The sequence below is a fragment of the Malaclemys terrapin genome, chromosome 1, assembly GCF_027887155.1.
Source record: "Malaclemys terrapin pileata isolate rMalTer1 chromosome 1, rMalTer1.hap1, whole genome shotgun sequence".
NCBI classification, from domain to species: Eukaryota; Metazoa; Chordata; order Testudines; family Emydidae; genus Malaclemys; species Malaclemys terrapin.
The window spans coordinates 105,546,700-105,572,918 of NC_071505.1; the positions used below are offsets into that span (position 1 = coordinate 105,546,700).

General features: G+C 39.8%; 1 protein-coding gene across 1 annotated transcript in view; it reads left to right on the forward strand.

Annotated features, from left to right (window-relative positions):
* MTPN (myotrophin) overlaps positions 1-25,448 on the forward strand; it is a 55,634-nt gene extending 30,186 nt beyond the window's left edge. The window contains exon 4 of the mRNA XM_054034208.1: positions 22,062-25,448. Within this exon, the coding sequence (XP_053890183.1) occupies positions 22,062-22,148 (87 nt within the window). The 3' untranslated portion in view covers positions 22,149-25,448. The remainder of the gene's footprint in view (positions 1-22,061) is intronic.
* The last annotated feature ends 771 nt before the right edge of the window (positions 25,449-26,219 follow it).

Sequence of the window (26,219 nt, forward strand, 5' to 3'; positions counted from 1 at the left end):
GTGACAGATAACCTAAAAGCTGGATATGACCATAATGCTGTTACAATCCTGTATGTGTACCTCCAGATTAGTTACAAATCTGCAGTACCACCTTTGTGTAAACAGCAAGTTTACCATGAAACTCGTTCATCAAAGCTTACTGTGCTGTGTTTTGCCAAACACAATGTAGACACTGGTTTTCATCAGCCAGCGTTAGCTCATGACTTAACTTCATATTTTATGACCAAATGTCTTAAATGGTATGCTTTCCAATACACAGAATCCACCTCAGATTTTTCTGTCTGTTTGAAATGCTTACATTCTAATAAACAAGCCCAAGGCAACTGATTAATTCAGGGAAAGTAGCACCAGTTTTCTAGTTCTTCAGGCATAGTTTAGTGTTGCCACTGTTCCCACTTCCCTCAATTAGCCAATACCAATGGAAGCAATGGATTAAAATGTTGCATTTATTGGGACTCAGCTGTAGTTGAATTTTCTGACCAGATCAGTTAAATGTTTGAGGCGGTGTTCTCTGTGATAAGACAGACCTGTTCAATGTATTAAACAGCTTAGAATCCTCGTCCAAGTGTCATAATGCTGTGCTTTGTCTGTTCCATGGTCTGAATTACACATGATCTTTAAGTGTAGTTACTTAAACTGTGAAATGATCTTAATGTAGTAAAGTCTGCTTGTGACTAACTTAAAGCTAAATAATTTATATTTTAAAAATTGACTGGAGGATGGAAGGCCATTTAACAGGCTATATAGAGATCAAGCAGAGAATCAAGAATCTATAGGAGTTGTGAAATGGGAGAGACTCCTTCATAATGGGGTTTAGAGTGTGCAAAGCAGAGTTTCCAGCTTAATGATGGCTGAATCTGACACTGTGTGCTTTAAATTTATTTTGAAACACTTCTAAAAGACTTCACATCAAAGCCCACAGAGGACTGACTGCTTAGCTTTATGCTTTTGTATGTAGCTAAACAAGACTGTCACGTTCATAACAAAATCAACTTTTATTTTGGTTGTGTAATAGTTCCTCCTGCAAAAGAGATCCTTCGATATTGATTCTCCTGTGTCCCTACCATCAAACCTTTCAGGATTCTGAGCTGGAGTTGTATTTAACTGCCTCTGCAAATATAGTGAAGTAATGTTGCAGAAAGAAAGCGCTTTCATAATTCCAAATACAGTAAAAACATAGATTTAGAGTATTTGTGTGTGTGTGTGGGGGGGAAGTTTACGATAGCAGGGAATCCATTCTACCCTGTCTTCATAGCTTTGACAGAACATTTGATACAAGTGGCCAATAGGTAGCTATACAAGTGGCGTTCAGAACCTGTTATTCTGTGGGGAAATAGAAATAAGGTTAGCTTTTGAGGTAGAGCGCCTCTTTTTCAGTTGTCAGTTTGAACATAGGAGAACATTTTCACAAAAAATGAATCTGTCTGGTAAACCTATGTAATTAACTGATTCCTTTTCCTTGGGTGAGCTGAAGGCAGTTAGGTCCCAGCTGAAAGTTAGATTTATCTCCCAGCTGCTCAAGTACAGACTTTCATGCATCAAGGCTGGGAGGAAACAGCAGCAGTACTCAGTGTTTCTATCTTTTTCTTCTAAGTAACTTCTAATACTGAATATTTTATCACAAAATAGGATTTTTGAACCCCTTTTTACCCCTACTTTACAAAAGGGATAAAACGTGAAGACCTTTGATACTATCCCAGATAACAACCCTAATGGGTGATGGTTCTTCCGGAATACTATAAACGTCAGCTGGAAGACCAGTAAACTTGTAGCAGGACTGGTAAACAACAGTGACAGATTTGCCTTCTGGACTAGTTCTCCATAAATTTAGTAATCCTGCTGCTACGAAAGATACCATTTTAACTGCACCCTCCACTGTCTCAGCATGTTGTCTATTCAGGTTGAAAACATCTCTTCTGTTGCTTGATTTTTGAAACCCAGTTGACTCAATTCCTAGAACTTAATATGCCCTACCCCTTTCTCCACACACATTCAATGTCAGCCCTATTGTCAAATACAAAATTGGAGGGGAGAGGATCAGAACTTAACAACCTTGTTAAATTTTTATTTTTATTCAAGATGAGGAAATTCTAAAATGTTCACTTATGCACTTCATGACTTCTTTGCTCTGAGCTGTGCTACATTAACATTGCATAACTTTAATATTTTTGCATTTAATAATGTGTCTAAGTGGATAGTTGATATAAGTAAAAGGACTTAACAGTTTAGTGAAGCAAGAAGAATATAGATCACTTTCATACCTGTAACTGAATCATGGTAATTAAAGCAGAATAAGGAATCCAAGTGAATAATAACCAAGAAGTATCTTGTATGTGAAAAGGTGCTGAAGCATGTGAACCATAAATGCCCCCATACCAATTAATTTCCTACCACTTGCTGCAGGATGTGGATACTAAAGATTTTATTTAAAACCTGAGATTTTTACTGTGTCAGTACATTACTTTTTATATAAGACTCTGAGAAGACCTTGGTTAGAGTACGTTCTGTGCACCAAGAACTGTTCAAAGAGTGAGTGCAAAATGTATGCTAGTATGAAAGTGCAGTTATAAAGAAGAAAGTTAAGCTTAGTCAAGGTGACCTACAGTAATCGAAAGCTTTAAAAATTCTGGAGGAGAATGATTTAACTGATGCAGGAAAACTGTTTGCTCTTACACAGAGCATAAAAACTCAGTTTTAAAGATTACTCTATTTGGAAGCAGTAAAAGCATTTAGGCACAACTTATTCACATAGGCTACTAAATGTATGGAAGAAGTTAAGGTCCATTGAAGCAAGACGCTTTCTAGCTGTGATCCATCAAGATGAGATTGTAACTGCAAAAACAATGACAGCCTCTTGAAATTGCGGGACAAAGAAATTCTGGACCGTTTTGGTTTTTAATACTTCACAGTTAATCAAACTACAGTGTCGCAACATTGGAAGACATCAAAAGAAGCCTTGAGCCTTGCAAAGTTTGTAGTTAGTGTATGCAGGTAAATCCCAATGTCAGATGCAGGGTTATCCAAAACTATCTTGTCCCTCATAATTGAAACTTCTGTAAAATTTGTACTGCAACCTACATGTGTAGACATAACTCTGACGTCTAATTGGGGTTTACCTGTAATATTTAGCTATGTATCTGAGCTTGTCTGTGGCATACACAGATGTAAAAATTCCTGTATATCATAGATGACTGCTTCCAATACAGTCTTAATTAGAATTTTTATTTGGCCTCTGTTAAAATAGGCTTTCTCCAAATTGTCCATTTCATGTTGGCTCTCACTAGCAGTCATTGTGGGTGGGTTTTTTCTTTTTCTTTTTTTTCCCAACTTCTAAAATCAGGTGAATGCTGACTTAGTTTTTGGATCTAGTCCCTTTTGAACACTTATAACATGGACATCTGTCCATTAATTCATCTTCTGGAGGCATCTGGCATTAACGATAAAAATCAGGGAAACTGACTTGAGGCTGAATGTTTAACCCTCACCTGCCTTGTTGGGGTCAAAAAGACAGGTACAAAGAATTGTTTGGTATTGCCTTCAATACTTGGACACAAGGGGGAAGATGGAGGATTGTAAGTGAAACTTAATTCTTCCCTCTGAATTTCCTACCTCTTGCTGTTTTTCAACCCAGCCCTTTAAAACTTTCATGCATTTTTTTTAATGAAAATATTATGCGATGTACAATTTCTTTAGAGGGTAATGTATGAGAGTCTACAGTTTAAACTTTGCCTGATTAGACATGGTGTACTCCTTTAAAGCCATCACATATCTTGGCAAAACTCAGTATAACCCTGGTGAGACAAAATAGATAAGAATAATCTACAGAAGCTGTAAATCAGAATTGAGTTGTACTGCTGTGTGTGAAATTTTCCTAGCAACTGTCCAGTACTATCAGCTCCTATTGTTAGATGTACAAAATATTACAGTGAGCTGAATGTAAATAGGGTTAACGCATGTGCAAGACAACATAACTAAAATACTAGTTACTGCAAAAAACACTTTTTTAAAAAAAAAAAGCTTACCTCATTCACTGTGCTAAATGCTAATGATGTAGCTCTCGGCTCACCTCATATACTTTAGGTGGCAAGGGCAATAATAGTGTACCAAGTTTTAAAGATGGCTAACCCAGATTAAAAATTTCTATTGGACATTTACCTACCTAGAGGCCCACTGCTGGCTCTGCTTTGTCCTCTCTTCCAGTTAAATAAGGGGCTCCATTTCTTTCCTCTCATCTGCTGCAAGAGAATCATTTTCCTGGCCCTCCCTAAAATTCTAAGGCCAGCACTGGTCCTGTGGCCTACTGCACTTTTTACATAGGCAGAAGTCTGCTTGCTATGCCTATAGCTTAATGCGATATGGTTGTAACATGGTTTCTGATTCCAGATAGAATTGAGCAAATTGCTGACTTAAACTGTTCTGTACTCTGGTCCGATTTCAGTCACTTAAAAAAAAAAAAAAAAGAGAGAGACTTTTCCAAAAGAGCATCTTGATTAGATAAGCTATCTTACTGAATTGCTCCTACAAAGGATAAAGGAGTAAATACCCAAGAGGAAGCTAAAATCTTGCTCTGAAAAAAGTCTGTAAAGTCAGTGACATAAGAGGTTTTTAATGTTAAATGTTTGTTTTTTAGTAGTGAAAGTTCTCCCTCAGTCAGTGATGGACCTAAAGCATCTGGGAACCTGGTTGAACTTTAAAACTCTGAAACTCAATATGATGGGGACATAAGTGATCAGTTAGTGAACATTTTTTTTTCTGGGTAGGTGAAGGAGAGGAGGAACGAAAGTTTATTTAAGTTAAAACCAATTAAATAAAGTTTTAATGTTCTATAGGATTCTCTTTTTTAAAAACTGGACAGTTAACCACTCAATAAGTAATACCTATTCCTTATATAAGAACGTGTCCCCTGGGAGACAACAAAAGAAACTTGACAGTGTATGGAGCTGCAGACTAGATTTGTAGTTTGTTTTATAAGCCCATAGCACAATTATTTTGTGCATCACTTGCTGAGGAGACCGACTTCCTAATAATAATAAATTGGAGGTAATGCTGACAGCTGAAACCATAGTACTACATCCCAGAAAATACTATAACTGTCATAAGACTTGCAGATAGGCATGGTTATTTTAAGAAGCTGTGTTTTTATGGAGTGGCTGGTAGCAGATCCACAGGAAAAGATTGTGGCTAAGTTTCCATTAAAAGCAGAATTTTCCACTCTAAAATCCACCTCCAATCCCTCTCACCACCTCTTCCCCTCCCCCCCCCCAAATCTGCCCCAAAAGCTGTGTAAGTTAAGAGCTAGGGCAGAATTTATTGGGGAAATTCCAAGTAATTTAAACAGTCTTTTGTGAGATAAAGCACATTTTAAATGTTTTTTTTAATAGCTGGAAACTTTTTGGTAAGATTCTAGAGGTAAAAATGACAATTGAGAGAAGACTTCATTTGACTCTCTAGTACATGGTACTGTAAAGGTCAATAATTTGTTACCTTTGGAACAGTGGACTACTAGTTATTCACCCATGGATCACTGGCAGTCCCTACTCAGCTGAACTGGTAGCTTTATTCACGGCTTTGGCACAGCTCCTTGCCTGCTGCAAACCTACCAGGGTACATAGGTACAGAAAGGGGTGCTGGTCTTGAAACTCTTGACAGGAGAGTAGTTAACAGTTCAGCTGCCCAAGTTAACAGACTTTCTGTAATTCAGTTAAGTTCCTGTTTGATGTACCAGAGTTGGCTCATGTGACTGAGGGAAGTGGTTGGAGGAAAGAGGGGAGGGGACAGATGGGTAAGCAATATTGGAGGTGCAGTCAAGGGGCCCCTTCTGTAGTGTTCCTGGAACTCAGCTCTCTTAGCCCTGAGTCTTCAGTAACCTCCCTGCTGCAACTGTTGGTGGAGATTCTAAACAAGATTAGAAGGCAATCATCCTCATCAAATTTGAGATGTGAAGGGCCTCAGAAGGTCCATTGCCCTTATCAGAATCCCATAGAGCCCTGCAAATCCACGGATATCTGTGAGTGTGTCTATCCATTTAGACACTACAAAATCATTAGAGCCTTTTGGATTCTTTTTTCAACATTCAAGCAAAGTAAATGTCTTGTCCCTCAGATTACATATTTAATTATTTACATTGTCCTTTATAGGAAAAATCTTAGCTGCTAAACCACACCGTGAGCTGCTGCAAGAGGAACAGAACTGAAAACTCTTTCCCTACCAGCACTCCTGGTCCCTGATGTGTTTTGGGAAGGGAGAGGTGGCAGGGAGGCAGAGCTGACTTGTGGCACTTCTGGCTGCATTTGCAGTGGCTCCAACTAGCTAACCAGCTGTGATTCACTAGGCTTGGCAAGCTGCCTGAGTCAGAATAGCTGTTTCTGAGGCAGTTAACAGGAAGTCCTCACCTTCCACTCCCCTTCCAGTTTACTTAAAACTGTTACAGGAGCTGAAGTGCCAAATCTGACTTCTCTGATTCCCTTGACTATGATCTACCTGAAGATTACCAGTAGTGGAATTACCTGTCTGACAGGCTCATCAGACAGGCCCTACCTTCAGGAGGGGAGTTACTTCCAGGGCCTGGACAGGTGGGGAATTGCCTTCTGATCATCTGTAGAATTCACCAAGAAACTTTGTAAACAGAGTTCAGATTGCCAGTTGGTGTGGGGAAAATGCTGTCTTGTCTTTGCATTTCTTGGTTTTCTAACTTTTAAGCGTTGGGTGCTTAATACCCATATTCAGGAAAGATACAAAGAGAATAGAGCATTGAGTGCATACATCCTTAACTTCACATTGTTTCTTTTTAGAATCTATTCATATGCATAAAGTTTAAGCCATCTCTGGAATTGTGTGTTGGTCCTGGTAAGAATGGAAAAGCAATTTTGCAGCATTTGATTGGCCTTGGAGAGTAACCATCAATAAACTAGATGCTTGAAATTTTGCTGAACTTGTATCTTTATGGACTGGAAATGCTCAGTGGAATTCCAAGTGGGGTATAAGTAGAACTTTCTGGGAGCAAAAAGATGTAGCTGGCAATTAGTCAAGTATGCCTCTTTTAATGCTGCTGTGGTTGCTGCTGCTTATTCCTGAGGGCATTCTGTTCCAAAAAATAAAAATTATGCGCACAATATTTTAAAATTCTGAAAAATTTTCATTTTTTTGTCAAATATGGAGACTTCAGCATGGCATTGGGGAGCACAGGGCACTGGCTGCACAGAGGTAGGAGATCACTGTGCACTTCCCCCCGGGACACAGACTCAGCGGTGAGGCTGCACCCAACCCAGACACAGCACAAGGACCGGGCCTGCCCCAGAAACACCCCAGGGCCCTCCCCTTTATGCCAGGTGTACCAGATGTGGGCAAGTAGGCTCAGAAAGGCAGGATCCAAGTGTTGGGGGATCCAGGTGTGGGTTGAGAGGGTTCTCTGTGGGGCAATCTGGGTGTGGGCAGCTCAGTGGGGGATCTGGGTGCAGGGGGATCCTGGATGCACAGGGGCTGCTTGGGTGGGTGGGAGGGAGTCTGGGGGCAACAGGTAAGGGGACTATATGAGGGGGGGTTCAGGTGAAGGTGGTTAGGGCTCAGCGGGGGGGGGGGTCTGGGTGTAGGGGGGATACAGCTCGGCAGGGGCGTTTGGGTGTGGAGGGCTTGGGGTGGGGGGTCCCAATGCAGTGATATGGGGATCCGGGTGGTTTCTCTGGGTGGTCCAGGTGCAGGGGGAGTGGGGCTCATCGATTGGGGGAGGAGGGGAGGTCTGAGTGCAGGTGGGTGAGGCTCAGCGGGAGGGTCTGGGTATGAGGGGGTCTGGATGCAGGGGGGTTGGCTGAATGGGGGAGCAGCTCCCTGTGCTGGGATCTCTCCCACTGCAGCTGAGGGGTGGTGGGCGCAGGAAGCAGGTTGGAGGGGGAGTTTGCAGAGCTTCCTTCAGCCAGGGGAGAAATCTGGGTCTGGGTCTGACAACCCCTCGCCAGCCCAGCCAGTACTAGCAGCTGAGCCTGGCGCAGGGTAGGAGTCGCCATCCGGGTATTCCCCAGTCCCTCCTCCTGCTCCACAGTGACTTACCTCTCTGCCGGCTGCCCTGAGCCCCTGAAACATGCTGCTGGGGAGAGTCCCATGACCACTCTTGTGGCTTCCCTGTCAGAAAGTCATTTTTATGCAGAAAAACAAAGAAATCTGCAGGGGACATAAATTCTGCACATGTGCAGTGGTGCAGAATTCCCTCACGAGTAACTTCTGGTCAATTCTTTAACAGTACTGACATTGCTTCCGAGGGAGCATTCTCTCTCAGGCTTTGACCTACTAATGTAGTTGCACTGAAGTTCCTGGGGGAATGAAAATGTAGAACAAAATTTACTATAGTAATTTTGGACTTACATTTTTGCTCTTCTTAAAAGGTTTTTCATGTGTTATGGAAGCATGGCCTTATGGTTAAGGTATTTGAACTTTTGGTTTAATACATCAATATATCTTAAGATGGTGATATTATACAAGTACAAGCATTTTCATGTAATATGAAAGTCAAATGTAATCAATAATTAAGTAATATGTAATCTATCCAAGAGGCAAGACATTTACATTTCTTTAATGTGCAAAATAAAATACAAAAGAACCTATTGATATTTAGTGTGAGATTTGTGAGTGATTCAGTATAAATCTAATAAGACTCTTGCACAAGGCTTATGGCACTGAGACACTTCATCTGAAGTGCATACCTTGTGTTCCCTTTCTACCTGGTTTCTCTAAGCCACATGCTTCTGCAAAAGTTAGGGGTGTCTGTTTCTCATAGTCTTAGCCCATTAGAACTCGTGCGTCAGTGGAAACGCTCTACTGTGTTTCTATTCAGACTTTTTTTCTCAAAGTAGAAATTGATTTGTTCAGTTTGATTTATTACTTGCAACAAAGTGAGGTGTATTTTGAAAATTTTGAGATTTCAGGTGATTGAGTGTTCTCAGGCATTGCTGTCACGCTAATCATAGTGATTGGCTGCAGTCTATTTCAGGCATGATTTTGACAGATTGGGTTCATTAAATGTTTTTGGATCAGTTGTCTTTTTCCGATGGTTCAGTCCTGTCTGAAATCACCTGAAACACAAGCACTGATAAACCATCAGGAAGTTACTTTTGTCCCTCAGGTTCAGCTTGGCAACATTTTCTTTCGGATTACTGGTAGATAGGGCTGAGAACCCTTCCGAATTGTGTTAACCCTAAAACCTTTAAGGGTCAAAACTCACTAACTCTTTAGTGTTTCTAGCCCCTCGGTTTGTAACTAGTTGTGCAATTTGAAAACAGATTTAAGTTAGGGTTACCATATTTCAGCAAGCAAAAAAGAGGACGGGAAGAGCCCCACTCCCGTCCTGCCCTAGCCCCACCCCTGCCCCTTCCACTCCCCCTCCACTTCCCGCCCCCCTCAGAACCCCCAACCCTCCCCCTGCTCCTTGTCCCCTGACTGCCCCCTCCTGGGACCCCTGCCCCTAACTGCCCCCAGGACTCCACCCCCTACCTAAGCCTCCCTGCTCCTTTTTCCTTGACTGCCCCAACCCTTATCCACACCCCCACCCCCTGATAGCCCCCCCCGAACTCCTGACCCATCTAAACCCCTCTGCTCCCTGTTCCCTGACTGCTCCGATCCCTTTCCCCACCCCTGCCCCCTGACAGCGCCCCCCCCGCTCCTTGTCCCCTGACTACCCCTCCTGGGACCCCTGCTCCTAACTGCCCTCCAGAACCCCACCCCCTAACCTAAGCCTCCCTGTTCCTTGTCCCCTAACTGCCCCCTCCTGAGACCCCCTCCCACCCTAACTGTCCCCCTAGCACCCTACCCTACCTGTACCCTGACTGCCCAAAACCTTATCCACACCCCATCCCAAAAAAGCCCCCCCAAACTCCCGACCCCCCCTGCTCCCTGTCTCTTGACTTCCCCCTCCAGAACCTCCCTGCCCCTTCTCTGACCCCCTGGCCCCCTTACCCTGCCACTCAGACCAAGGTGCCGGGGAGGAGGAGCAGGGAGAGGAGCTCCAGACTGCCGGTGCGAACTGCCGGCTGGTGATCTGCGAATGCAGGGGGGGAGGGAGGGAGGGAGGAAGTGATCTCAGCTGCAGGGGAGAGGAGGAGGGCCTCTCTCTGGCTGTCGGAGCCCCATATAAGTGGCACCATCCGGCCAGCTGCCCTGTCCGCAGCGCGCGCTCTGCATGGGGGGTGGGAGAGGAGGGAAGTCCGGACATTTACAGATTCCCCCCGAACGCTATTTTTAACTCTAAAAGCTGGACATGTCTGGGGGAAACCGGACAAATGGTAACCCTATTTAAGTGGCAAAAATTAGACTTTGTGGTGGGGGACATTTAAATGTATGCAAACTCCTTTCTGTCCATTACAAAAGTAAAAGATAGTTTGAGGGAGAATGCCAGTTTCTCTGGTACAAAACCAAAATGGTGGATTACCAAAATCATTTCTTTAATATACTGGTTATTTCCCATCAAAACTGTTAGCAAAGCATAGCTGGCTAGGAAATACTAATCAGAGTAGTAGATACAAGTCCCACTGTTTCATGCCAGGCTGCTAAGAATGTTCTAAATTAGTATTTTGATTTGAAAAAGTTGTATCTAGGGAAAAATAGAACTGTATTTGCCTATTTTAACAAAAGGCAATTGTAGTCTTATACTGTCCAATACCTAAACAATGGATAGTAATATAACTGATGTGAAGTTTTAAAGTAGGAGTGTGAAATGTTGACATTCTGAGGTGCAGAGCAAAATTTGGGGGTCAACATACTTGGGTTCCCACAATGAATTAGCACTTTGTCATACCCATTTAGAAGGAAAGTTGGGCAGCTGAAATCCTTTCTTTTGTGGCACAGCAAGACCTTTGTGACAGAGTATGCAACTAACATTAACTGTGAGACTTCATTTTCAAATGAGTTTGAGACATGACCTGAGATGCAATTTTAAAAATAACCTTCCAACAGAGCAGTGATATTGAAACCTCATAAGGTCAGGAGCAAAATTAGTGATCGGTGTTACCCAAAAGAGCCCCAGTAGTGTGAATTCATTGTTTAATTTACTGTAGTACTATATTTAAACAGTATGATGGGAAATATTTAGTGATTATTTTTATATAGAATATAAAGTAATACTAAAATACTTGGTCAGTCATTTTGCTGTGAGACTAATTATGTATTCTCACAGCAAAATTACCAGGTATTATTATCATCAACTACAGTCAGTTAATTACATAGTAAAATAGCATTCTGATTGGTTAATAATTAAATCGGTGTTTTAATATTATGAGCTGCAAAGAGATGCAGGAGACGCATTAAATCACCACTTGAGGCCCACGAGCCTCAGTCGAGTATCACTACAATAGAGGGTAATTTTTTTTGTACTTCTCCTTTGCCAGGAAGTGTGCAGTAAATTCTCTAGATTTGCATATAAATAAAGTTACACTAGTCATGACATGCACACTTATGAACTCCCTGGCAAGCAAGTTTGGTCTCCCTAATGCTGTTTCTGACTACTTTGACATATATTTAACAAAAAAACTCTTGTTTTGGAGGCATAAAAATTCATTAATAGCCAATAGGTTTACTTATCAAAGCTTAGTTTCAAATCGTAGTTGGGTCTCAATTGAAAATTAATTTGGCCTTTTCCTTCTGTGTGGGCATGTGGCTGAATCCCAGTTTCTCAAAGATGTTTCTACTCCCCAAAAGTCTTAGGGCTCAAATAATGGCAGCTTTGTAAGGTTGAAGTGCCTTGGCAAAAGTGCATGGACAAGCACTACTCAGTTTCTTGAGTTAATCTTGGTTCGGACCATCACTGAAAATCCCTTACTTCTGAGCACTAAACTTACCCACGTTTTTTTTTTAAGACCTGTTTTTTTTCAATTGTATGGAATTAGGGTTATACTGAAATACTGTAAATCACCCATTTAATTTCTGTTGAATGCAGAAAGAAATTTGATGCAGAAGTAATGTGTGACTTCAGCTCGGAAAATTAAAGGAAAAAATGGACTAAAACTATACTGCAGTTGTTTGGGGAATCAGAACTGGGGTAAAATTTTTGATAAAAGCAGTTTTTGTTTTTTTTTTGTTTTTTTAAATCAGTGGAGAATTAGGAAGCACAATCTGTGAAATGTTTCAGGCCTCTGAGCTACTAAAGTACAATTAGGGATTGTGCTAGGCACAGTATACATGTCATGAAAACACTGTACCTACCCCAAAAAAGTCTAAGGATGAAATGAGACAGGATTAAATACAGTAAATTCCTCAAGGCTTGTTAGACAGCACCTGTTTTTTCTTCCCCACTCCACTTAATCTAACCAGAAGAAAAGATAATTTATCTGAGGGACTATAACAGCTTCTTCTGAGATTTTTAAGAGGTTGATTTTCTTCAGTGCTACTCCATGATTTAACCAGAAGGTGAGGAAGTATCCTCAGACCTTTGGAGTTCCAGCAGATCACCTCTGATGCATTTCATGTAATCTGTCTTGGGACTCAGTACCAAAGTGAGTCTCAGGGGGCAACATGCTCTGTTGCTGCCAAGTTAAATCTTTTTTTTTTTTTAATAGAACTGCCTTTTGGATTATTACTTTAAAAAAATCATTTTTCCAATAATGTATATTTTTAAAACTAAGGGACTTACTGTAAGTCTAATGGCTTTTCATAGAGCTCTTAAAGAATTTGCAGGTCTGTAATTGTTCTAGGTGACTACTAAGTTATAAAGCAGTTAATAAATGCCAAACAATATTAGTGCTCTAAATAAGTTTCCTTCACCATTAATAAATCACCCTCTGCACTCTGACTTAGAGGGAGTGGGAAAGGAGTATTGCTTTGCAAATCTGCCTTTCGGCTTGTGGACAGCTCCAGTAGGTCACTCTTGTAGCATCACAGAACACAGCATTGCCCAGATCCCTTTGTCTTGTAGGTTCCAGGTATTCACATGTTATTTGGACATGAAAGAAGCCTTGGTAAGAATAACAATTAAGGTTTTTGATATAGCTTCTTTCATCCAACTGGATCCTGAACTTTATTTTGTCATTTAAAATTTGATGCACGAGGAGACAGTGGTTTTCCTCAGAAGAAAAAGTCCCAACTCCTGGGGCTTGGCCTACACTATAGAGTTAGGTCGATGTAAGGCAGCTATTATGTGTGTACACACTACAGCCTTGCTCCTGCCGATTGCAAGTGCCCTACTACAGTGACATAATACCTCCACCAAAGGCGTAGAGCTTATGTTGGTGTAGTTAGGACGACAGTGTCCATGTAGATACTGCGTTACTTACATCGACTCTTGGCTGTCATTCTTATCAATTTAACGGCTCTGTGCTGGAGCTGTGAAATTGTCAAGAAAGCAAGGCTGTCACCAGGATGGGTGGGTGGCTCAGTTAGAGCCTGGCTGCCCCCAGGCTTCCCATCCCACTCCATGCTTCCAGCTGAGCTGCTGCCTGGAGGTTCCCCGCAGAGATGTGTGGTGCTGTGCACAGAGGCTTGCTGCGGGGAGCCTTGGTATTGCCCTCCCACCCCACTCTCAGAACCCCACAGCCAGGCTCCTGGTGGGGAGTTCCGCATCCAGTGTCCAGACAGATCCTGGGCAGCTGCTGGGCTATCACCAGGGATCTGGGTGGGAGCAGCCCCATTCACTGCCCCTCTTAATTCCGTGGAAGCAAATCTCGACTCTGAATCAAATCTCCACCTGTTGAGCAGAGATGGAATATCTGTAATTGGTACAGAAGATCTGAAGGAGAAAACTAACAGAAACTTCCCTGTTTTGTAATTCCTTTTGGTTAATCTCTAGCTAGTGTATTCTAGTATTTCGGTAGGGTTTAATGTGCAGATGTTGGATGGTGTTGGTGGCTTGTGGTAGACAGGAGGTCATGCTAGATGATCTGGTGGTCCTTCTAGCCTAAAACTCTGACTCAGCTTGTTTACATATAACATCTTGTTTTCAGTCTGGAATACAAATTAATGTATTCGGAACCTATTTTACTGTTTGAAGCAAATGGTATCTTTTATTTGTGTTCTTTCCATTGTAGTAATACTTTTATGCCCACATACAAAACTAAATGTTTCTGGCCTGAAAACTTATTTTATTATCTTTTACACTACCTAGGTGCTGCACAGTTAGAAACAAGAGCTCAGGACTTGGTCTCGTCCAGAACTTAAAAATTTGATTTCCTTGCCAAAAATTCAAACCTTCCAGTTCTGAAGAATATTTAACTGTTTTGAAATCTAAGCAAAATTGACTCAGAACATTATATGTGCAGGAAACATTTTAGTCAGTCACTGTCAATGTAGATAGCCATAAAAGCACACTGCTAAATCCCTTTAATCTTGTCCAGATGAATTGTGACAAAACTCTCAGATAGTATTACAATTCCTACTCCACAGATTTTGACATCCAAATCACAAGTGTAATTGGGTATGGCATCATGGGAATCCTGAAAGTCTACTGCTCTTGAACATATTTAAAAATTCCCTCTTAGACATGCATATGTGCTACCATTACTGCCCCTAATTGCTTCCTTCCAACGTGCAAACAGAATGGCTGTGGTTTTGGTAACTGTATTCTTTTCGGGTACAACTACACTGCACTAAAAGACCCACAGCATAGCTGCCCGAGTCAGCTGACTCTGGCTTGGGGGACTCCGGCTTCCGGGCTATAAAATTGCAGTGTAGACATTTTGGGCGTGGGCTTGGGTTGGATCCCACGCTATGAGATCCTTCGCCCTCGCAAGCTCTCAGAGCCTGGGCTCCAGTCTGAGGCCAAATATCTACACTGCAAACTTTACCAGCGAGCCCAAGTCAGGTGACCCAGGCTCTGAGACTCTCTGTCATGGGTTGTTTTTTCGCTATGTAGACATACCCTTTATTCCGCTACCCAATAGTGCTTTCCCATGTGCTGGGGGCAGCAAAAGCATTATCTTCAGCTGTTGTGCATTCAATACAAAACAGATTAATCTCTCCTGCAAGCGGCCCTCTCCATACTCGCACCAGAAAAGCAACACACATAGTAGGAACGGAGACTGAAGATACTACTGAGTCTGGAAGTACACTAGTCCCTCCTGGTCAGTGTGGAGGCATATTAAAATGGTATGGCAACGTTTCCATTTTTGCTGACTATGCTCTACCTTCTCCGTATATAGAAAATTTTAGTCTCTAGTCCCACCAGTATGACACTTTTCTAAAAGTACTCTATCTTTATTAGAAAAGGGTATTCTTTGAGGGATTTATTTTGCAATTTTCATAACTTGTTTTTCAAGTTGTCATATCATTTCAAGTTATCAATTCATATTCAGTTCAAATTTAATTAGTCTTAAAATAAAATGTCAAATATTTTCATATTTGTACATCCAGAAGCTCCAACCTAGATTTGTCTAAGACAGTGCACTTTTCAGGTGACAAAGTTCATGCAGGGATTCATATTATAAATTCTACAAAGGATTCAGGTAGTCCTACAGAGCCTTTCAGATATTATCCAGTCCTGAAAACTGCACTGTCAGTCTTGTGTCTGTTGACCACACTTTACTTTGCTCCAGTTTTATTGTTCTACATAAAAATAATTAGTTTTGGTACAGAAGTGCAGTTGCTTTGTAAAGTATAAAAGACAAATGCATTTGGTCTTATTATTGCTTTAACGACTTCATTCTTGTTTTATTCTTACATTTAATAGGCACATTTTCCAGCTGTTGTTGTACAATTAAAGGGCTTATGGTGTTAAAAACAGCATTATCTTTCAATGCCACCTGCTGCTGTTTCCTCAAAGGGGAGCTGAACTATAGCAATACTTTTAGTTGTTGAATATTGTAATTTTGGAGTAAAATTACTCCTTATCTAATAGTTACTTCCATTGCTAAAACCAGACTGTATACAGAACCTGGTAGTGTAAAGAATCTTAGCACTTTACTCACTTCCAAAATGTGTTTATTTTTGAAGTTTTGGCATGTTTATCTTCCCTAGAAGTGTGTTCTTGGCCTGATTGAGGTGGTGTGAAGTAGTAACTTACAGTAAAGCTAATATGAACCTCCTAAGTCCAATATCTCAGAAAAGCGTGTTATGAGTGTTTTCAAAAAGAACTCCATTTGGCTCTCAGCTTTTGCAGCATGTCTGTTCCATGTGTTGGAAAGTAGCAGAATGTATACATACCTGCTTTAGTTACCATTTGGGCTTGACACCAGGAAAATAAAACTATCAGTTTCTCTAACTTATCATTCACTGTGTCTCACTACATTGGGCACACTTAAACTTTTACCATTCTGAATGTTTATAGTGGAATTCACAGTAGTGGCACAACTTTCACTAGAAACTAGAATCTTTCAAAATGACATTAACTCTGCCCATTGTGTTGGCACCTAGCCCACTGGGGTCTCTCTGGGTGCTGCAAGATAAAGATAACTTCTTATAGGCTGGGTTAATGTGAGTAAGTATGGGGGAGGCTTCATTTCTTAGAAGACAGGATTAGGAAGGTAAATAGATCAGCAGGCTGAAAACAGAATGTTTGTGCTAACTATAATAGGTAAATGGGTAAGTGAGCTAAGGGACACATCTGAACTAGCTAAGATAAAGGAAGGGAACACCCAGTGGGACAATCTGGTAATGATTGAAATAAGTTGGGAACATAAAGATGAGGTAAAGAGTAAGTTATATATGGACAGTGTTGTGGACAGAGCATGCTGTTTAGGGATTGATTTCTACCAAGTAACCAAGCCAATCCCATGACATGTAATACAATGTATATAGTACATGCAATGTAATGTGTAAGTGTGTGTGTAAAGAGATTTGCTGTGTAATTTTGGGTATGTGGTACACCCTACAACCACCCCCTCTGCTTGAGTCAGATCCCCATGAACTCAGTTGGACTCCAGTCTTGGAATTCAATTTAGTTTATTTGGCAAACAGCACTGCAACGCTGAGTTGATCAGAGTGGAAGAGGTCTTGAGGAATCTCAGCACTTTTGTGGTACACAGCAGATGCATTTTGTTGCCCTAAGGGGCATGCAGTGCACATCTTTGGGTGGCACAAGCACATTGATCTTACAGATTTCCTTGGTTAATGCTGCTAGCATGTTAGAGTAGGAAGGTGAGGAATGAACCTCTTCCTCAAAAAGAGGGAAGAGTGAAGTAGACCAAAGGGCAGAAAAGCTGGCTTAAAATTTTTAATCTGTTCGCTTCAGATGGGGAAAGAAATGAAAACTGTAGAATCACCTTGCCCTCATTTTCAAAATGTCTTGTGCTTTTGAAAATTGAAAACTTGGGTTTTTTAGGCATTTTGACCTAAACTTATGACTGTTTTGCATTGTGCAGAAATGTACGACAGGAATCTTTCCTTCAAGTGGGGAGACCATTCTTATAAACCAGAGCATTTGTTTTTAGGAAACCTAGTCCTTTGTGAGACTAGGTTAGACTATCATAAGTAATACGCAGTTGGTTTTATCCTACATGTCATTAAACAGTTTTATAACTCACACCTTAGATAAGCTTCTTATCTATACTGTATACAGTAAATGTTTGCTTTTTTAGTATTGAAGTAGTGTACTATAGCAAATGCAAAATTAATTTTGCTTATATTTACTAACCGTTTTAATAACTTTAGAATGTATAATAAACACTGATAAGATTCTTTCAATTGTTTGAACACACCAGTACTTACAAAATAAAATAAATAAATAGGTCAATGAGGATATCTCTGGTTAATCTTTTACCTAATTAAGTCATCTTGCAAGCTCTTACAGCATGTCATCTGCTAACATCTTGGGAACATAACAATCAGGGTTCAGATGCAGTCACAACAGACTGTCCTAATGGCACTAAAAGATGACCTTATGGCTGTGGACATAGGCAGAATTTCCATGCTTATACTGTTGGACCTCTGGCAGAGTATTGCTAACCCAGCTACCTGATGTAGGCATAGCACTGCAGTGGCTCCAGTAGTTCCTCTCCAGGAGAACTGAGTGACAAAGGGTAACTGCTTGAGATGCACTTACTTGTGGAGTCCCAGAGGGATTCATGCCATCCCCCATTGTTTAATATCATATGTGAGATGCCACAAAGTTAGTGGCCAACAACATGACATGACACGCAACTGTGCTTGATTCATCACTCATGCAGTCACTGCCACAGCTAAGATGTCACAGGCCTACTAGGGATCATTGGATGAAAAGTAGCTGGTTCAAGTTGCACCAAGGTAACAGCATTGATGCTGGTTAGAAGGGGAAAATGATCTGAACTAGCAAATATTGTCCCCATCTTCCATTGAAGGCATACAACACCATTTATCAAACTAGTGCAAAATGTCAGAGAGGACCCAGACTTCTCACTAAGCTTTCATGACCAGGTAGTGTTGGTGATTTAAAATAAAAAATAAAAAAAGCCTTTCAACTCCAGCTCACTAGGAAATTTGTACAGCTCAGAAGAAGGGGCCTGCTCATGCTGTTTCAGTACACAAATTACAATTGGTAGGGAAAGTTTACATTGAATATATGTACATTGCTTTAAAAATGAAGTACAAGAATGTACACATGTTAACTGTGCTGCCTGTCCTGGAGACATAGTGAGTGTTGTCCAAATACTAAACCTCACTCAGGTTCCACCAAATGTAGTTTGCTGAAGGTCACATAGCAATTTAGTGTCCGAATCAGAGTTAGAACTCGAGTTCTTGGCCCCTATTCACAGGCTAAACCTTTTAAACAGTTCCTCTTCTACTGGAAATAAGTGTTGAATTTCCAAAAGAGGCAAATTAATCTAGCACTCATCTCTCTATTTGGGAATTTGCATCAAGTTGATGATACTGGGAAAAGGGCTAATAAGTGCCTTTTAGGAGAAATCCTACATTGTAGACCACTAAGTAATAGGTGAGAGGTTATCTTCGTATCTTGAGATTAGACTTGTTGGGTGTTTTTTTTTTTTTGGGGGGGGGGGGGATTACCATTTATTGGGGGTAGTTTAAAGAAACATGTACAATTTACATTGAAAGCCTTCAGGAGTTTGCTTCCAAGTGCAGTATGTTCCTTATTCTTAATCATCTAAGTGTGGGCTTGTGTGAAACTTATAACATGGTTTCATTTTAGCAAGGGCCTTATTTTATGTTCTCACTCAGAGATATTCATATCCTTGGTGTGACATTGATTTAAATCAGTCTTGGAAAAAGTCAACCTAATTTGAAATTGTGTGCTATTGCAGTTTTAGATTAAAATGTATGAGCTAAATTGAAAATGCTGTTTAAAACACTACTAGTCTTAAGTAATAGAGTATTTTATATGAATTTCACAAACCTGCTGAATGTAAAACAAAAACAAACTCTTAACACTGTACTTACAATGATTCTATTCAATTGAGGGTTACAAGGAAAAAATATAAGCACATAACTAAATTACTTCAGTGAGAACTATGGAAGTATAGAGATGAAATTTGTGTAAATTGCAATCAAATATAACATATCAATAGAACAATACTAGTGTTATAATGCAACATTTTCAACTATAATTTGAGAGCAAAAATAAGAGTGCCATTACCCAAGTTTCCTTAAGGGTAAGGTGACCATATGTCCCGTTTTGGCTGGGACAGTCTTTTTTTAAAGGCCTGTCCCAGCCATCCTGACTTTATTGCCAAAAGTGGGCATTTGTCCCATTTGCTCTTGCCAGCTAATCAAGCTGGCAAGAGCAAAAGGGACAAATGCCCACTTTTGTCAAAAAAGTGGGGTGCGGTATGGAGGAACATGCAGGGGGCAAGCCGAGATGCCAGCCTCACACAGGGTGGGGAGGCAGGGCTTTGGTGGGGGGCGGGGTGTAAGGGGAAGTTCCAGTGTACGGGTGGCAGGTTAGGGTTTGAGTGACCAGCGACATGAGGGAAGTGGTGGAAATATATGCAGAGTTCATAATCTTACATATAATTAATAAATCGTACAGATTCCCAAATTATCACAGGTGGTCTAACGACAAAGGATGTTAATGAGGCCCTGGGTCCTGTCTTTATTGGTATTGATGAATACAGAGTGTGAAACTTAGAATTTTAGGTTTTATATATGGATTTAGTGTCTGTTTTAAAAAAAAAAAAAAAATAGGAACAACTAAATGTTTCCAAGTACATAATAGCTGCTCTAGGATACAGCTGAAGCAATAATTCTGTATTCTCTACACTTTTCTTCCATCAATATAGTTTTAGTATGAAATAAAAAAAGTATTCTTTAATTTTAAAGATGGGGGTAGTAAATAGAATTAAAGATGGAAAAGGTCTGGTAGTCTCTGAAATCCTTTTCTTTCCAGAGTAATTCTATTCACTCAGCATACTTCCTGGCACCTTGTCCAGTCTAACTTTGTCACTACCAATGGGTCTTCCTTCTCTTCCCGAGGGACACTCTTTCACAGTCTCATACCTCATTTTTAGGAAATATCTTTCCTGAATAACTTTTCCTTTCATCCCATTAGTTCTTTCACTCCACCTCCATTTCATTTTGTATTTCCACCATTAATCTGCACACTTACCATGTCCTCTTAGTATTTTAGATAAGCTATCCATAATTCGTCCTTAGTCTCCACTCTCGCAATGTGACTAAACAAAATGCAAAGTGAGTACAGTATAATTAACCACACAAGGTGCAAGGCAATCAAGATGGGTCCATTCCACTTTTAATTTTTCTGATATAGGGTTACCAGATGAGATGAAGGAAAAAATCGGGACACCGGGGGAGGCCCAAAAAAAAAAAAAAAAAAAAAAAAGCAGAGTGCTGCATTGTGGGACTTATCAGGACGTCTGGTCACCCTATTCTGCTCTCTCTACTTTCAGATCTGAGATTTTTTGTTCTCTTTTGAGCTTCCTCTAATTTCTTTTTGATCCTAACGTGGCTAGATGTACACGGTATTGCAAGTGTAGTTGAATCTGATATGTTAAGAAAAGGTGCTGTTGCTTCCCTTCTTGGAAACATGTTGCTTTTGGTTATTCCGTTTTATTCTATCAACGTTTATGGCTTCGTGCTTTTAGAATGCCATTTTAAGAAGTCTAGAAACAAACACATCTCCATACTGTCCTAACCTCACCCCCTCTCCACCCTCGTGCTGCCTTCGCTGCCAAACTATAGAATAATCACCTACTGACATGATGTGGCATAGGGGAAGGAAAATTGGACAATCTTGAAAAGAGAAGAGGGGGGGGAAAAGTGAGATGAGTAAAGTAACATTGAATTGCAGTGCGGAACAGCCTATTCATATTCCTGTAGCTTAGGACTGACCAGATGAAAACTCTGTACTGTGCTAGTTTTGGGTCTTATACATCAAAACCATGTAGTGCTGTTCGTTCATTAGCTTTGTTTCCATTTTCTAGAACATTGTGGAAAGTTGGGTAGTAAAGCCACTGTCATCCAAATTTCAGTACGTACTTAATTTTACATTATTTAAATAATAAGCTGCATTGGGTCTTGTAAAATTCATTTGGCAGTCATTAATGACCTAATATATCGAAATTAGGGCAACGTACCTTGTGAACAGGCTTCTTGAGAATTTTGATGTGATGGTGGATGGTATTTCTTACTAACTTTTATTTTGTTTAATTGATTTCCCCTTCATTGTATCTTAGGCTTTTTTGAAGGTGTTTGTATCATTTTTGAGAATCTAGGAGAACGTTACCAATTCCTAGAAATTGGGGACCTATAGTGACTTATTGAACTTTGCATCATAGCAAGTATGTGAACAAACAAAAAGAGAGTGCATAATGAAATACGCTGTTTTTCATCCAATTTCTGATATCTAATGGGCTATGTTAGTAAATAATATGTACTGTAATTCACAAAATAGTTTTAATGTGACCTTTCTGCAGCACTCTGTATCATTCAAAGTGGAGTGGCAACCATTTTTGTGTACTAGCTCAAATTCCAATGTACTTCAAAACCAAAAGACTGAATATATTTAGCTATGAAACTAAGTGGCTTGTGGTTTCTAACTGAGAAATATATACAGCATGTAAAGGAAATTTGTGAGCAGTTTAGTGAATTGTTCAAAATAGTTCTCCAGTGAGTAATTACTAGTATGCCAGAACCCCTTCACAAGAAACTGCCGATACCAAGATGCAAACTCCTTTATTAAGTGACAAATCTTCATGTTTTTACAGGGTGCTGATAAGACTGTGAAAGGCCCAGATGGACTAACTGCCTTTGAAGCCACTGACAACCAGGCAATCAAAGCTCTTCTTCAGTGACGGATGGACTGATATAACTAATGTCTTTTCTGTGGCCTCACACTGCTGCCTGTCTGTCACTCTTTGTATCTTCCAGCTTCTTCAGCTAAATACTTTGGGGGGAAGGGAATTCTCAATGAATCAAACTAACTAGGGGTCTCTATCAAAAAGATAATCTGTTTGGAGAGAATGGAAATCTATATAATCAGTGTCCTTCAGGATTTGTTTCATGCACAATCTTTTTTTTCCATTTCTAGTGAAAACAAACTTCTGCAGGAGGGAGAAAGAACATGCACTTAAAAATTGGTTGTATGCCTCCCTGGTTAGTTCTATTAAGTTTTGTGTTGAAAGATCAATTTAGACAAAAGTACTGTATTAAGTACTCTAAAATGCTAAGAGGCAGTAGTCCAATGCTGTTAGTGTCTGCCATGATATAAAATGTAGTAATTGAGGTAGTTGGATTGCTTATCTCTTGATAGCTATATCCTTCTGCTTTAAAGCATATGTTGAAATTCTGAAGACTTCTGATACTAGTTAAAGGAGCTATCTCCACCTTGACTAATCAGATGCCACACTAACCTTTTTTGACTCCTTTCCTGATTTACAAGATCAGCTTAGGCAAGACCTTGTTCTATTCCAAAAGACCTGCCAAGGTACCTTGGTAGGATTGAACTTTGGGATTTCCCTCTCTTCCCCCCACCCATGTGTTCTAGTCCAGAACTGACCAATCTGACTTGTAATATTTTTGGGTCCGATAAGAAATGTCTCTGCAGTTTACCCTTTTGGGTTGTCAGTTGGAATTTCCTCATTTACCATGTCAGTGTAAACGATATAGGCACATATGGTGAAAGCTCCAGGCCCTCTGGTACGCAAGAAGAATTTCTCTGCTACCTTAAGTGATTTAAACTTAGTGCTGCTGGTAATTATTTAGATATTCTCACTAGAAACAAATATCAAAGTTGCTAAATGTCTTTTGCTATAGTTTCAAAAAATAGTTATATGAAGAGCTTTCTATATTCTACTGTCAGGAAAAGGAAGACTTAAATACAGTTTCACTGAAATCTGTAACTACCACCAGAGAAAAGGTAAGATTTCTTTTTTTTCCCAATGAATTTCCTAAGATTCCTCATCAACTGGCTAAAAAAGCACTTTTTTTAATGTCATGAATTCATGGAGAGCAACAGGCTTCTTCTGAAGCTCCTGCTACATTCCTAAAGCATGTATGATCCTGCAAATATATTTAAATTTAATCTGGAAGTTAACGTACCAGTAAATATTACAGCAGTAGAACTGATAACTAATGGAAGCAGATTTAAGATTGTAATAAGGGATTCCCACCACATTCCTCCCATGAAAGTCTGAGCTTTTGATTTTCATCTTTAATTTGCATTAGACACATACCAGCTCACCCAAACAATTCACAGTACTCCATACATTATATAAAAATATATTTACCTTTTGGGATGTCAATATATGCAGCTTTCAGGCATTATGGTAACATGCAAAAAATGTGCATCATGTTTAATGCAGAGTATGTTTAAACAAAACAAGCAAATCTTATTTTGATTTCTCATGTCTGGGATTGATGTGATATCAGGAGGGTGAGCAATATAGTATTTGGTAATTGCCATCCAGATAAACATATACTGAGACATTTTGGGTTCATATTTTAACCATGTTGCATAAAATTGAATGTATTTCAATTATAAACAACCCTGTATTTAGAATGTAAAATGAGAACAAACAGAGTTCTATATATGCAGCATTCCCACAGGATAAAAATCAGGAATACAGTCATTCTGGCCAATGAGAAACTGTAATGAGCCATTATTGATGGGTTTCTTGGATTTATGGGAGGTATGGATGGCAAAGAAGAGTGGAAATATTAAAAATGTTTTAAAAACTGTAATCAATCACTGAGTAACTGGTAAATGAATGAGCACATTTGACTAACTGTTTTTTATTAAGTCTTTAAATAAAGAACTCTGTAATCTATCTCTAATCAATGCTGGACTATCATCTCATTATGATAGTGTGGACTCTGAATACAAATTCTGACTTTTTGTAAGATATCGCTGAAGTAATTAGTTCTATGTTGGCATAAACTAGTCTCTATTTATGCTATTAAAATAAACTAGTCCAGAAAACTGCAATTTGAAATCTTTTTTAAAAAAATTCAAGTTTGTAGTTTGTAGTATCAACAAATTGTGTATCTGGCCATAACATAACCTCCTATTGTCCTTTTTCTCTTTGCCTTAGCCTCCCCGCACTCCTACCTCCTATTAAGTGATCATAATTGTAGCACTGGATCATTTGAACCTTCTTTGTACTAGTTCTTCTGGTGATACAGTGGAGGCTATTTAGCCTTTATTTCCTACAGTTATGTAAACACTTGCATTTTTCTTGACCTATTTCACATTTAAAAAAAAAAAAGGGCAAACACTCTAACACAAGAGTGTGTTTAATTTGATTATAATATGAATCCAAGCCACTTTGCCAGAATAGTTAAAGGATGATATTTAAATGTATGTTTTTACTAAAGAAGAAAAACTTGTTTGCTTTTTGCACTACATAAAGGGTTGTCATTTTTGTCCAGGTTTTAAGAAATATTAAACACTTTAATCTTTCTGTTTTGTGCATGGACAATAGGTTTGTTCATTCACTTCCTTTTCATCACATTATGTGAGAAATTGCCTGGCTACCTGTTTCTCTCACTAGCCCTTCAATGGGTGAAATTGTCAAATTATAAATTCTTTTACGCACAGGAAACTGTAAAACAGTCAAACACAAAGGCTTAAATATCTTGTCAAAGCCAACTGGAAATGCATACATTTGGAAATCCACATCGTTTTTATTGCTCTCCCTTTCAAATTTGGGTTGAATGTTTTAAAACTAAAATGTATCTTGGATTTTACATCCTCTGCTCCTCTTCCTTATTTAAAATAAATCCTTGAGACTTAAATGGAGCTTCCTCCTCCTTTAATACAATATTGAATGCATTAATTTGTCTATAGAAGAGGCTGGTAAGAGTGGAGTGTCCTAGTTCAAGCAATTGCAGTGTTGCATGCAAAATTTCAAAATGAACCGTCTTAATTATATTTTGTAAATGAAGAAACAATCATATCTTTCTACGCAGTGATGGAAGAAAATTAATGCTTTGTGCATTTTGATATTTAACTTCCTCTTTTCACCAGTGTAGTTATTTTGACACAGTTTGGTTTATCATTGTCATGGTTCATGGACATCAGAATGCTAAATGATACTGTATTTTTAAGTTTGTTGCAAGAGTGAATGAATGAAATAAACTTGAATTGTGCTACAGAAGAATCGACAACTTTATTTCACTACACACTCTTCCTATCTGTATTTTCTGTGAATCTCTGCTCAGACCTACATAGCTGTTTAGCTCTAGTAGTTCAGTTTAACTGGCACTGTGCAGAGTAACTTCAGCTATATTAATACAATAATGTGGACAAATCTGAAGGCTGGTTTACATGAATGCTGTAAATTGATCTAAGTTACGCTAGTTGATGTAACTTAGGTCTATTTACAGCGGTGTTTGTGCTGCACTATGTCAATGGGAGACGCTCTCCCATCGACACAGCTTCCGCCTCTCCAGGATGTGGAGTACAGACATCCACAAGAGAGTGCTCTCCCATCAACTTAGCGTCTTCACCAGACCCGCTAAATGGACACCACTGCATTGATCACAGCAGTGCCAGTTTAGCTGGTAGTGTAGACATGGCCTGAGAAACCAGTTTTGCTCTTGACTGGCCACTAGTCTTAATATTAGCTGCGTATGATTTTGAGCACATAAATGCTGTCTCTTCTCCTACCCCTTCCCTTTCTCTCCCCAAACCACCATCCCACCCCCACCCACCAAAAAAAGTTTGGGACTGAATGAACATGGAGACTCCCATAGACTTTCACTGGTCAATACACAATTTGTCATATTGAAATTTGCTGCTTTAACGGAATGCTTGCATTTGCACTGGCTTCAACTCTTATTTGCCTGAAAGGCAAAGAGACTCCACTTCATGTTTTGTGACAACTCAGAACTTAAGAGATTAAAAGGAATATTAATAAATACAT